Raw genomic sequence first — 12,160 nt, forward strand, 5'->3', positions numbered from 1 at the left:
TGTATGTACAGTTGGAATAATTGTTTACATTCTAATTTCAGTGACTGCCCAGGTTATGATGGATGTACAGGCCAGCAGGGCACTACCAGTGACAGTTTCACTATCGACACAAGCCATAACCTTCCATGTTAATCTGTATAACAAAGTTATAACTGGCTACAGGTAAAATCCAAAACAGGAGGAGGGAAGGGAACTATGAGGAGAAAGCGCTAAGCCACTATGACTATACTGTATAGCCAACTGGCAATTTTATAACTTGTGGAAAAGAAAACATGTATAAATTCATAAATCATTTGTAATATATCAAAACTTAACATTCAACTGCATACTAATATTTCATAAAAAAAATTATAATTACATTACATCAGACAATGATCATCAATGCCCATATTGTCTTGTACTGAAACCAAATAAAACTGCAGTTCTTTTTGCAGCATTATTCTAGAAATGCAGAATTATTCATTGATTTCTACTTTACAACAAAATAGTTTATCAATAATACAAATATTTCACTCTTGCTTCTTGTTCTTGAAAAGTGGGAGAGCATTACACATCCAGCATGGATGCCACTTTAGTTTTCGAAATTCATCAATACTCTTGTAAAAATCATAGTAAGTTTCTTTTATTGCAGTTTCACGAGGAAATCCACGAAACCAGTCCTGCAAGAGATTGGCGAGTTCCTTCTTACTTTTGAAGATAAGTCCATTTTCATTGTGGTGTACTAATTCAGGAAGGGCAGGGTAATCTATAGCTGCTACTGGGATACCACTTCCAAACATGTCCACCACTTTCATGGGTAAGTCCAGTCCTGATGAGGAATAGTGTAAACATACTCCAAAATCAGCAGAGGCAAGCAATGTAGGATAATCTTCAGCAGACATCCAAGGGGTAATAACTGCAACGTGCATCCATTGCTGCTCCGACATCATTGACGTGTAGTAAGACTTTAGGGGACCTTTGCCCGTAACTGCAACTATAAGAGGAGGGTAGTGACTGGGAAACTCCTGCCGTACACGCTCATAATCTTGCAGAGCATAGAAAAGAATAGAAAAATCTTCATCTTCAGTCCAACTTGTAGAAGACACAATAAGCGCTGGTCGATCTTCACATTCTGATACTCTCCCATCTGCGTATCTCTCTGTAAAGACTGTCTTGTCTGGTGAAGAACCAGAAAAACAAGAGTATGTTGAAGACAGCTTCATGAGGAAGTTATGTTTCTCCTCGATTGATATTGGATGGAACCTTTCAGCTGGACGATCATACAACACTGATAATTTCCCAATTCCCCAGTTTTGCTCTAAATCAATCTTCATAGCTTTTGTAACGCACAATCCACCATGTGCTAGCTTACCAAATAATCTTTCTACAACTCGATAGATAAACACGAGAGGGTGATTCTTTCTTAATGAAAGAGCAAGGATAGTATAACCGTAGTTATGCCAGTCCACAAGAAACTTGGTTCTAGAGAGTAAACAGTACAGCCAACACACAGGCATAGCTGGGACTCCTGGTGGGTTTTGCAAGAGGAGGATTTTGCTTCTTGGCCCAGTGAGTAATGTGAAAAACAGAATTATTGTTTGCCAGATAACTTTGGCAACAAAAGCTAGTAATTTAGGAAGCTTGTTAAATACATCAGGGGATGGTCTCATGTATGTAAGGGTGATATGTTCATCTTTAAGGACTTCTATTTGAGGCTTGGAGCCTGCAAATCCCACAAGGTTGACCTCAAAGCCTTCTTCCGAGAGTGAAAGAGCATGGTAATTCATGCGTGGGGAACGACCCAGATCGCCCAGCACTACTACAGTCACCTGCTCACGCTCCCTCTCATTGTCTCCCATTTTTGTCAACCTGCAAAAATTTTAATTAAATTTGGTAAAATACCTGATACGTATAGCACAAAAATTATTTCATGCATTACTATTCAGTATACATTAATTCATTTTATATTACTGTATTACTATGAATAAAAAAGTATAGAGGGTTATAGGCACACTGTGGATGTATAAGTTGCATCACAATCTCATAGGTAATGTTGCATTTTTGTTGGCTAGTGCCTAAACAAGAGGTGTACCAATACCAATATTCTGACTGATATCGACACTCTTACAGTTTTATTAACAGATACTCATAATGATACAGTATTGCAAAAATAAGCCTATACTACCAGTACCAATATACTGGTACACAAACAAATGTCGTTGACCACCAGGTGCTCAATGGGGTGTCATACTACAGAACAATACCAGTACGTATATAACAAACCAAAGAAGATGCCAACTTTACTATTTGCTGATGATGCTACCTTTATCTATTCTGACCCCAACCCCCACACACTAAATAATATTGTCAATGGTGAATTAAAAAATGTACACTCATGGATGTCAACCAACAAATTCCTTGGCCTATACACAGACAAGAGGCTAAACTCCAGCACCCAAATACAACACACGGCCAAAAAAAAAAGTCTCAAAAACAGTTGGTATACTTCTAAAATCAGATACAATAATGTTCCCTACTCTACTCTCTTCTCATCATACTACGAGCTAATCTATCCATATCTTACATGTGGTATCTGTGCATAGAGTTCAACCACTGCAAATTACCTCAAGCCCATCATCATACAGCAAAAAACTGCTATCAGAACTATAAACTATCTTCAGACAACACACTGCCCGCACCTCTGTTTAGGTCCATTAACATGCTACACACACACACACACACACACTCCACACATTCTCATGTGCTATTTACATGTAAAAATAAATCTTGTTCTTAAATGCTAATCTTGATCTGAAACTTTTCCTTGATAGGTATAATGGAACCCATGAGCACCACACCAGAAATAAATATCTCTTTTGATATCCCCAGCGTCAAACTAAATCTGTGCAAACACTCAGGCAAAGTGTTTGCCTTTCCTGTCACTGGAAAGGCAAAGAGTTAGGAGTGACATAATAGAGGTTTACAAGTGGATGAATGGACAAAAATGGATATTAATAAGGTATTAAAAGTATCAACACAAGACAGAGCACGAAACAATGGGTATAAATTAGATAAGTTTAGATTTAGGAAAGACTTGGGTAAATACAGGTTCGGTAACAGGGTTGTTGATTTGTGGAACCAATTACCTGCGTAACGTGGTAGAGGTGGGGTCCCTCGATTGTTTCAAGCGTGGGTTGGACATGCATGAGTGGGATTGGGTGGTTATAAATAGGAGCTGCCTCGTATGGGCCAATAGGCCTTCTGGAGTTACCTTTGTTCTTATGTTCTTACTCCGTGCAAATAAAAGGACCCGTTCTTTGGAACTCACTCCCTGATGAATTAAAAAAAAATCCAATTGATGCCCTATTCAAAAGTAAAACCAAAAAGTATCTAATTTCTTCCTCATAGTTTCCTACCTTGTGCTTCAAACTCACACTGTATCTTGTACTACCCACTTCCCCAATATTAGTAGACATTAATATACATACGACTAAAGACATCTTTACCAATGTAATCACCTCTGTCAATTTATATTGAAGTTATTTGTTGATATAAAACATTGCTACAATGTACCTTTTCATCTTACCTGGTATGATACATCAAAGACCTGCAGGAAACACTACGCATGTTAGTGGCTTTGCATGAATGTAAATATACCAATCTTATGTAATCTCACCAACCCACTCTACCTTCTTGTGAATATTTAGTATTATTAATATAAAATATTAACAATTTTAAAACAAAAAAAAATATTATACAGCACAATGCAGAGAGCTGAAGCTTCAAAGCCGTAATACTTTTATGTGAAGTGAGGCTTACCTTGTGTTGTCATTATATAATGGATGATAGAGCCAGTCCTCACTTTTGATTGTAGTTATGACTAGTGATTGTGTGTTTACTCATACAACTCGCCGAGGAGCGGTGACCTCTAATCACTTGGACAACACCTGATATCAGGATATGAGATTTTGTCTATGTACTCACCTAGTTGTACTCACCAAGTTGTGCTTGTGGGGGTTGAGCTTTGGTTCTTTGGTCCCACCTCTCATCTGTCAATCAACTGGTGAACAGATTCTTGAGCCTACTGGGCTCTATCATATCTACATTTGAAACTGTGTATGGAATCTGCCTCCATCACATCACTGCTTAATGCATTCTATATGTTAACTCCTCTAACACTGAAAAAATTCTTTCCAATGTCTCTGTGGCTCATCTGGGTACTAAGTTTCCACCTGTGTCCCCTTGTTCTTGTTCCACCCGTGCTAAAGAGTTTGTCTTTGTCCACCCTATCAATTACCCTGAGAATTTTGTAGGTGGTTATCATGTCTCCCCTTACTCTTCTGTTTTCCAGGGATGTGAAGTTCAACTGTTCGTTTAGCATTTCACATTTCTTCTTCGTTCTCAGTAGTCCTGTTTCATGTCTCAATCTCTGAATTTTATCTTTTACATACAGCTTGCTTTTTAAATATAATATTAGTTGTGTATATATGCCAGGAAAAGGTTTCTGAACATTAAATATATCAATATTTAAAGTTATGCATAAATTACCAGTATATTTAGAGTATATAATATGTTAAGAAACTGCTAAGTACATTTTATAGAGATGTAGATTTTTATTACCACAATTGGCAATATACAAAGGATATATAGAATCTGTTGTTAATATACAGTACAATCATTTACAGATAAGGATAATGCTGGCAAGATTAGGCAGATAAATTTTCAGATCACCTAACTGTTCAGAATTATCTTCATAATAATGGTACATTAACTAATTATAACAGTAATTTGAGAATAGGTTCTATATATGAAATAAAGATACATTGTGCATGGGTGGAAATAATGATTAATTATTAATGATTAAATAATGGTGGAAAAAAACAGGAATAATGCTGATTATAATTTCAATTAATAAATTATATAAAATATATATATATATATATATAACATATATATATAAATAAGGTATGTATGTATGTTCGAACAGCAATGCAAATCGCTGTAGCAGCCTTCCTGTCTTCCTCCTCGGCATCCTTGGCATCTCGGCTCCTCGATAACCTTGTGAAGTAAATTCTACCAGCCTACTTAGATCAGCTAGCAGGCATACACCACGATCCCAATTTTATACGCTGTGCCACCAAGTGGGCCTCTTGTGCAGGCTCATAACCTCAACCACCACCCTCGAAAGCCCACAAGCAATCCAGCTGGAATGGCCCTATTATAGACTAAGTTGCTGCAGAGTGCCTAGGTGCTGCAACAACACAACACGACATTGTTCGCCTCACAGCAGTAGCAGCCCCACATGCAGGGGACTTCCTGTTAGCAACCCCCAATGTTGGCAACCGGCACACGTCTCACACCACACGCCCCTCCGAATTGCTGTGGCCCTCTGCCTTGCTGCCTCAATCCACACCAAATATATAGGTGTACTGTATTTGTGGCAAGGTGATGGCCGACAAGTACGGCCACCATGGCCTACTCTGCCAAAGCACAGGGGAATGGCACTCTAGGCACAATGAAGTTAACATCATCATCAAGAGGAGCCTCACCACAGCTGGATGTCCAGCCGAGAGAGAGCCCTGTTACCTAATGTACCATAACTCTGATGCTCTTATTGGTCGCACAGATGGTATCACAATGAACCACTGGAAGAATGGCAAGCAGCTGGTATGGGACCACACATGTGTATCAACCCTGGCTAACATCTACATTGACCTCAGTGTTGCACAACCGGGTGGCACTACCACTCACAGGGAATCGGTCAAATCCTTTAAGTACAGAGATCCGGATCACCACTATAATTTTATCCCTATTGCTTCTGAAACACACTGCGCCTGGGGTAAGAGTGACACCAGTTTTTTTTTTTTCAAGGAACTGGCGAGACAAGAGACCCTAAAGCTACCACCTTCCTTTTCCAGTGCCTCAGCATGGCAATACAGAGGGGAAATGCTCACCGCATTCAGGGTTCCTGCCTGTCATTTAAGGAGCTGGAGGAACTCGACAATTCACTCGACATAGGATGACAACTAGACAAAGCTGCTTGCAGAACAAATCCACAAGGGCCGTGACGAGGATTCGAACCTGTGTCCAGGAGCATCCCAGACACTGCCTTAATTGTCCTGCAATGTCTGCTCGCAGACATTGCAGGACGATTAAGGATACAGAATACACCACAAGGTACAGAACTGCAAGAGCCAGAGGCCAGAATCGACGACTGCCACAGTCCACATCAGCTGAGGAATTGAATGCTGTAGCGGCCTGCATGGGGGGGGGCAGGACCTTGTACTATATCCGAGGTCTTGTGCTATATAAGGCCTCAGATATCATGTATCAGGCCTAGGAAAGTTAGGTTAGTTTAGTTTGTCTTGGCAATATACCGTAAGTAGAAAATAGTTTTCTGGTTTGTCCAACTCAAGTGCTGATTTCTACTTTCTAATTTCGTTGTACTGTACATCAGTATATATACTGTACTATGGTCCTCATCGGTAAATAATATGCAGTGTTTTTTGTCCCAAAAACGTTGGTTTTGTGATGATTTTTCATGGTCCAGAAACGTATCCCCCATTTATAGCATGGCGCCTATGGGAAATGTGGAAATGCTATACGAACACAGGTTCAGAATATAACCTGTTCATAGTAGGGGGGACTGCTTGTACTACCCCTTTTTTCTTTTATTTAAAACACAACTATACAATAGGTACATACAAGAAAGGTAGGAAATATCCTCATCTACAGCCGATAAAATCCTAACAACTATCATCAAACAATAATTACGATCATTCTGTGCATCAATGTACAAACATGAAACCTTGCAGGGTTTATACTTCACACCAATCCAACTGGTGTTGTTGATACTGTATAAATATTATAAGAAAATATATGAGAGAGCAGCAGGCCTATTTACCCATATATATATAGCTCTCATTTATACCCAACCAAATGCACTCATATACAGTACTTTGTATGTATAAACTTCCTTTGAAACAACCCAATAATCCCATATTATGTTATTTTGTAATCTGTCCCCTAAATGTTGACCAGACCACACACTAGAAGGTGAAGGGACGACGGCGTTTCGGTCCGTCCTGGACCATTCTCAAGTCGATTGCGAGAATGAGAATGGTCCACAATCGACTTGAGAATGGTCCAGGACGGACCGAAACGTCATCATCCCTTCACCTTCGAGTGTGTGGTCTGGTCAACATACTTTAGCTACGTTATTGTGACTCATCGCCTGTCCCCTAAATGTTTGAAGAATCCTTAATACTATAAAATTTGTGACTTTCTAAATATTAATAATTTTCTTTAAATGGGTCGAGTCGATCATTCTAGAAGACCTGTGATTGAAGAAACATGCACCAGTGCAAGAGCACAACATTGTGTTGAATCATGCCAAATGAACTCGCCTACTCAAGCCTGCTTGAGTAAGACAAAGACAAAAAGAGTAGTAAACAAGTGCAATTCGATGATAAAAAGAGTAAATTAACACCCTTGTTATTAACTTTATCCAAACAAATTTATTACATTCGCAGTCTTCACATGTTACTTGAACCCCTGTACCAATATTGGTGGAATTGACCTATTTTTGCAACACTTTTTCTAATACTGCTCTAACACATGACAATATTAGGCATCAGTATAGAAGAATCGGTATTTTTTTATCACTATACAGGCACTATATCATTTCTATATCAAAATTATATTTACGGTATTGGCCAATGATTGTCATCACTAGCATATGCACACTACCATACCTGTTTCATTTAAAAAATTCATGACTGATGGTTACCTCTCAAAGTAAGGACTGATTCAACACAAATATTTCCTCCGGGAGAAAACATGAGGATTCCGTTATCATCTCTCCATCAATGACTCCTTCTGACACTATTACCTATTCCCCTGCAAAGTATAATAAAATTAAAATATTAGAAAGAACAAATACATATCTTATGCAATTTACTCAATATTATTAATAATATTGAAGAAAATATATATATATGCAACAAAATTTTTAATCCAAATTAATTTATATACAGTATAAACAAGACAGTACGTGTTTAGAAAATATAGATTTTGGTGAATAAAGGTACATTCTTGCAAAGCCACTGACATGCAGTGTTTCAGGCAAAACATTTATTTACCCAAATTAGTGATAATTTTCCATCATGTTTCCTGTAACCTGGTGTTCTTAGTCCTTATAAAAATAATGTAAACAATCATTTGAAATTAAAGTGCTTTCTGGATAATACAGTACTGTCCAGTACTTTGATTTTATTGATCACCAATGTTGATTTTAATTGCTTAATTTTACATTGCTGAAATCAGGTAAATAGCCAAAAAAGCAATTGCAATTGACCTATGGGGGACCTTACACTTGATTATCTGTTCTCCTGGCAGTAAATAGGTACTCAGGAGTTAAGCAAATGGTGTGGGTTGCATCCTGGGAAGATCGGTTGTTGGCCTGATAGATAAACCTAACAAGTTTCCTGTCCCTGACAATGACAAATCACTATGACAAATAATGTATACTGGGTGCTTAAACCAATAACAAAATACCTGTATAGAATAGTTAAAAAAAAAAATTGTAAAAATTTTATCAGTACAGTATATGAAACAATATTTCCATTTCAACATGTAAATTGAATTAATCCGTTCCACACCCGCAAAAATATTAACTTAAAAATACATTTTATACTGAATAATACTCATTTTGTACTGGCTACAATACAGTATATCATACCTTGAATGAGGACTCTCGTTGAATATAGAAAACAGTGAGGAGGAGGGGAGAAGGAAAGGTGTTAATGTTTGGAAGGAGAGTCCCCGTCCATTACAACAACAGTGATGACATTTCTGGGGTACTCTCTCTCTCTCTCTCTCTCTTACGTTTTACAGGTATACCACTAGGACTTGGTTGTGACTCCCTGCTTGCTTGTCTTACTAAGAATCTGTCTAAAGATACTTGGTTTTCCCTGTTTTAACACTTCTGTAGTGAGACATCACATTCATTTACTAAGAATGATCTCTTGCTTTTTACTCTATCATCTTTCTCACAACTATTTTCTTAGGTTGAACTTTACCAATGACTTTCTTAGGACATATGGCATGATATATAAGAACAACTTTTTTATGTTTAAAAAAAAGCAGGCAAGAACAAAGAATTCAAAGCATGGTCTCAGTCGTCACTACGCGAGATAGACTTGTAAACAGAGTGCCTCGCCCCCAGCACTCATTTGACCCATACGCGCATGAACAGACGTCCTCTTCCAAGTAAACCGCCGTGCACCAATTCAAATTTTACAATGAATTTGACGTGTACCAAAAATTTTGTGTTCTAGGCCAGTCGTCAACCAAGGTTCCACTGTATTAAAAAAAAATAGACACAAGAACATGGTACAGTGATTGAATAGTGGTTACATAAAATGCATACTGTATTTCATAAAGCCACCTGTATGCAAAGTGTTTAGGGTATAAAATAGTGAAGCACTGCTGGGTATAGGCAGTAACTGGTTTCACTGGGTGATTATTTATTTATTTATATACAAGAAAGTACAGTGGGCTGTGAGAGTACATAATGCTGGTAATTACCTAAGTGTAGTTACAGGATAAGAGTTACGCTCGTGGTGTCCCGTCTTCCCAGCACTCTTTGTCATATAACACTTTGAAATTACCGACAGTTTAGGCCTCCACCACCTTCTCACCTAACATGTTCCAACTGTCTACCACTCTGTTTACAAAAGTGAATTAATTACTGTTTACTGTGTAGATTACATCAAGCAGACTAATAATAGCAGTATTGGTACTTTTTGGGGAATGGAAGCCAAACTGGCAAGGATTTGATATGTTGAATTTTACAACATAGGAATAGAGCTGTTTATAAATAACATTTTCAATTATTTGTGATAGTATTGGTATATGATATTGGTCTGCAATTGTTTATCTGCTATATCACCTCCATTATGAACTGGCATTACTCTTTCTTTTTTAAGGATCTCAGGAAGAATATGACACTAGAGATTTGTTGAATAGCAGAGATATGGGTGGTGCAAAGGCATAATCGGCCCTCTCATATACCATAGGTGGTATTTTACTAATGTTCCCAGCTTTGCTTTTAAGCGAGTGAATTATCGATATAATGTCTGTTGGGCTAACTGGTTAAAGGAGTAGAGAGTTAGGATAGCTGCCAAATAGCCTCATACTTGGCTACGTGAACGACAATAACCCTTCCAAGCTTTCCAACTCTAACAATGGTGTAAAAGACCCTTTTGTACATGGGTCACATCTCAACAGTGCCCAGAGAACAAAGCAATGGTGTTAGTGGCTATGCAAGAATGTTATTTACACATCAACATTGTTACTTTGTACATGTATAAACATAACAAAATTGTATTAATTACACAGGACAAAAAATATGCTACTGTAGTTATACAAGTAATCTGTGGTGCTGGGTCTGGTCTATATTGTGCTATATCTGGTCAGTGGAGGCTACTAGTGTGGCCTCCACTGCCTCCCACCACTAGTGTGGCCTCCACTGCCTCCCACCACTAGTGTGGCCTCCACTGCCTCCCACCACTAGTGTGGCCTCCACTGCCTCCCACCACTAGTGTGGCCTCCACTGCCTCCCACCACTAGTGTGGCCTCCACTGCCTCCCACCACTAGTGTGGCCTCCACTGCCTCCCACCACTAGTGTGGCCTCCACTGCCTCCCACCACTAGTGTGGCCTCCACTGCCTCCCACCACTAGTGTGGCCTCCACTGCCTCCCACCACTAGTGTGGCCTCCACTGCCTCCCACCACTAGTGTGGCCTCCACTGCCTCCCACCACTAGTGTGGCCTCCACTGCCTCCCACCACTAGTGTGGCCTCCACTGCCTCCCACCACTAGTGTGGCCTCCACTGCCTCCCACCACTAGTGTGGCCTCCACTGCCTCCCACCACTAGTGTGGCCTCCACTGCCTCCCACCACTAGTGTGGCCTCCACTGCCTCCCACCACTAGTGTGGCCTCCACTGCCTCCCACCACTAGTGTGGCCTCCACTGCCTCCCACCACTAGTGTGGCCTCCACTGCCTCCCAACACACCACAGAACTGAGAAGTCACAACAATGTGGCCTGGTATATGATTACCGACTAGAGGGAGGTGTGGTGGTGCAGGGGTAGTGCGACAGGTGTTTGAGAGAGGGACGTTACCACCACCCGCGGGGCCTCACGGTGTACTGAACACCTCACACCATATACACGCTAGAGGGAGCACCCAGCCACGCCAGTACACACACATGCGTCACCTCACTTATATACAATACAGTATATGTGCTTGCAGGGTTGAGCTCTGGCTCTTTGGTCCCGCCTCTCAACCGTCAATCAACTGATGTACAGATTCCTGAGCCTACTGGGCTCTATCATATCTACATGTATGGAGTCAGCCTCCACCACATCACTTCCTAGTGCATTCCATTTACTACCCACTCTGACACTGAAAAAGTTCTTTCTAATGTCTCTGGCTCATTTGGGTACTCAGCTTCCACCTGTGTCCCCTTGTGCGTGTGCCACCCGTGTTAAATAATCCATCCTTGTCCACCCTGTCAATTCCCCTCTTGTACTCACCTAGTTGTGTTGCCAAGGGTTGCGCTCGGCTTTTTCGGTTCGCCTCTCATCTGTCAATCAATCAATCAACTGTTACTAACTACTAGTAACTATTCCCTCCCGCTCCCCCTCCCCCTCCCCCTCACACACACATGAATGATGTAATAAAACTAAAAGAGGAAACAGAGGCCAGACACAGCATACTGAATGGGAGATGAAGTACTTCACGAAACAGATAGAGAGAAGGATCTAGGAGTTGATATCACACCAAATCAGTCTCCTGAAACCCATATAAAAATAATAACACCTGCGGCGTATGCAAGGCTGGCATCAGAACTGCCTTCAGGAACCTGTGTAAGGAATCATTCAGAACCTTGTATACCACATATGTAAAACCAATCCTGGAGTATGCAGCCCCAGCATGGAGCCCGTACCTTGTCAAGCACAAGACGAAACTGGAAAAAGTTCAGAGGTATGCCACTAGGCTAGTCCCAGAACTAAGAGGCATGAGGTATGAGGAAAGGCTGCATGAAATGCACCTTACGACACTGGAAGACAGAAGAGTAAGGGGAGACATGATCACTACCTACAAAATTCTCAG

The 12,160-nt window shown here is 40.2% G+C and overlaps 1 protein-coding gene across 4 annotated transcripts; it reads right to left on the reverse strand.

Annotated features, from left to right (window-relative positions):
* Window positions 1-277: 277 nt before the first annotated feature.
* On the reverse strand, window positions 278-11,253 carry LOC138349685 (chitobiosyldiphosphodolichol beta-mannosyltransferase-like). Of its 4 annotated transcripts, none has more exons than XM_069327004.1 (4): window positions 11,104-11,253; window positions 7,769-7,878; window positions 3,126-3,310; window positions 278-1,848 (listed from the first exon to the last, which is right to left on the reverse strand). In XM_069327004.1, the coding sequence occupies exons 3-4, from the start codon at window positions 3,179-3,181 to the stop codon at window positions 510-512; spliced, it is 1,395 nt and encodes a 464-aa protein (XP_069183105.1). In that variant the 5' UTR covers window positions 3,182-3,310; window positions 7,769-7,878; window positions 11,104-11,253; the 3' UTR covers window positions 278-509. The 4 variants fall into 4 exon arrangements, with proteins under 4 accessions (XP_069183105.1, XP_069183106.1, XP_069183107.1 ...); XM_069327005.1 differs by having other exon boundaries at window positions 11,108-11,156; XM_069327006.1 differs by lacking the exon at window positions 3,126-3,310.
* Between the last annotated feature and the right edge of the window lie 907 nt (window positions 11,254-12,160).

This window comes from Procambarus clarkii, chromosome 19 (genome assembly GCF_040958095.1).
Source record: "Procambarus clarkii isolate CNS0578487 chromosome 19, FALCON_Pclarkii_2.0, whole genome shotgun sequence".
In the NCBI taxonomy this organism is placed as follows: Eukaryota; Metazoa; Arthropoda; class Malacostraca; order Decapoda; family Cambaridae; genus Procambarus; species Procambarus clarkii.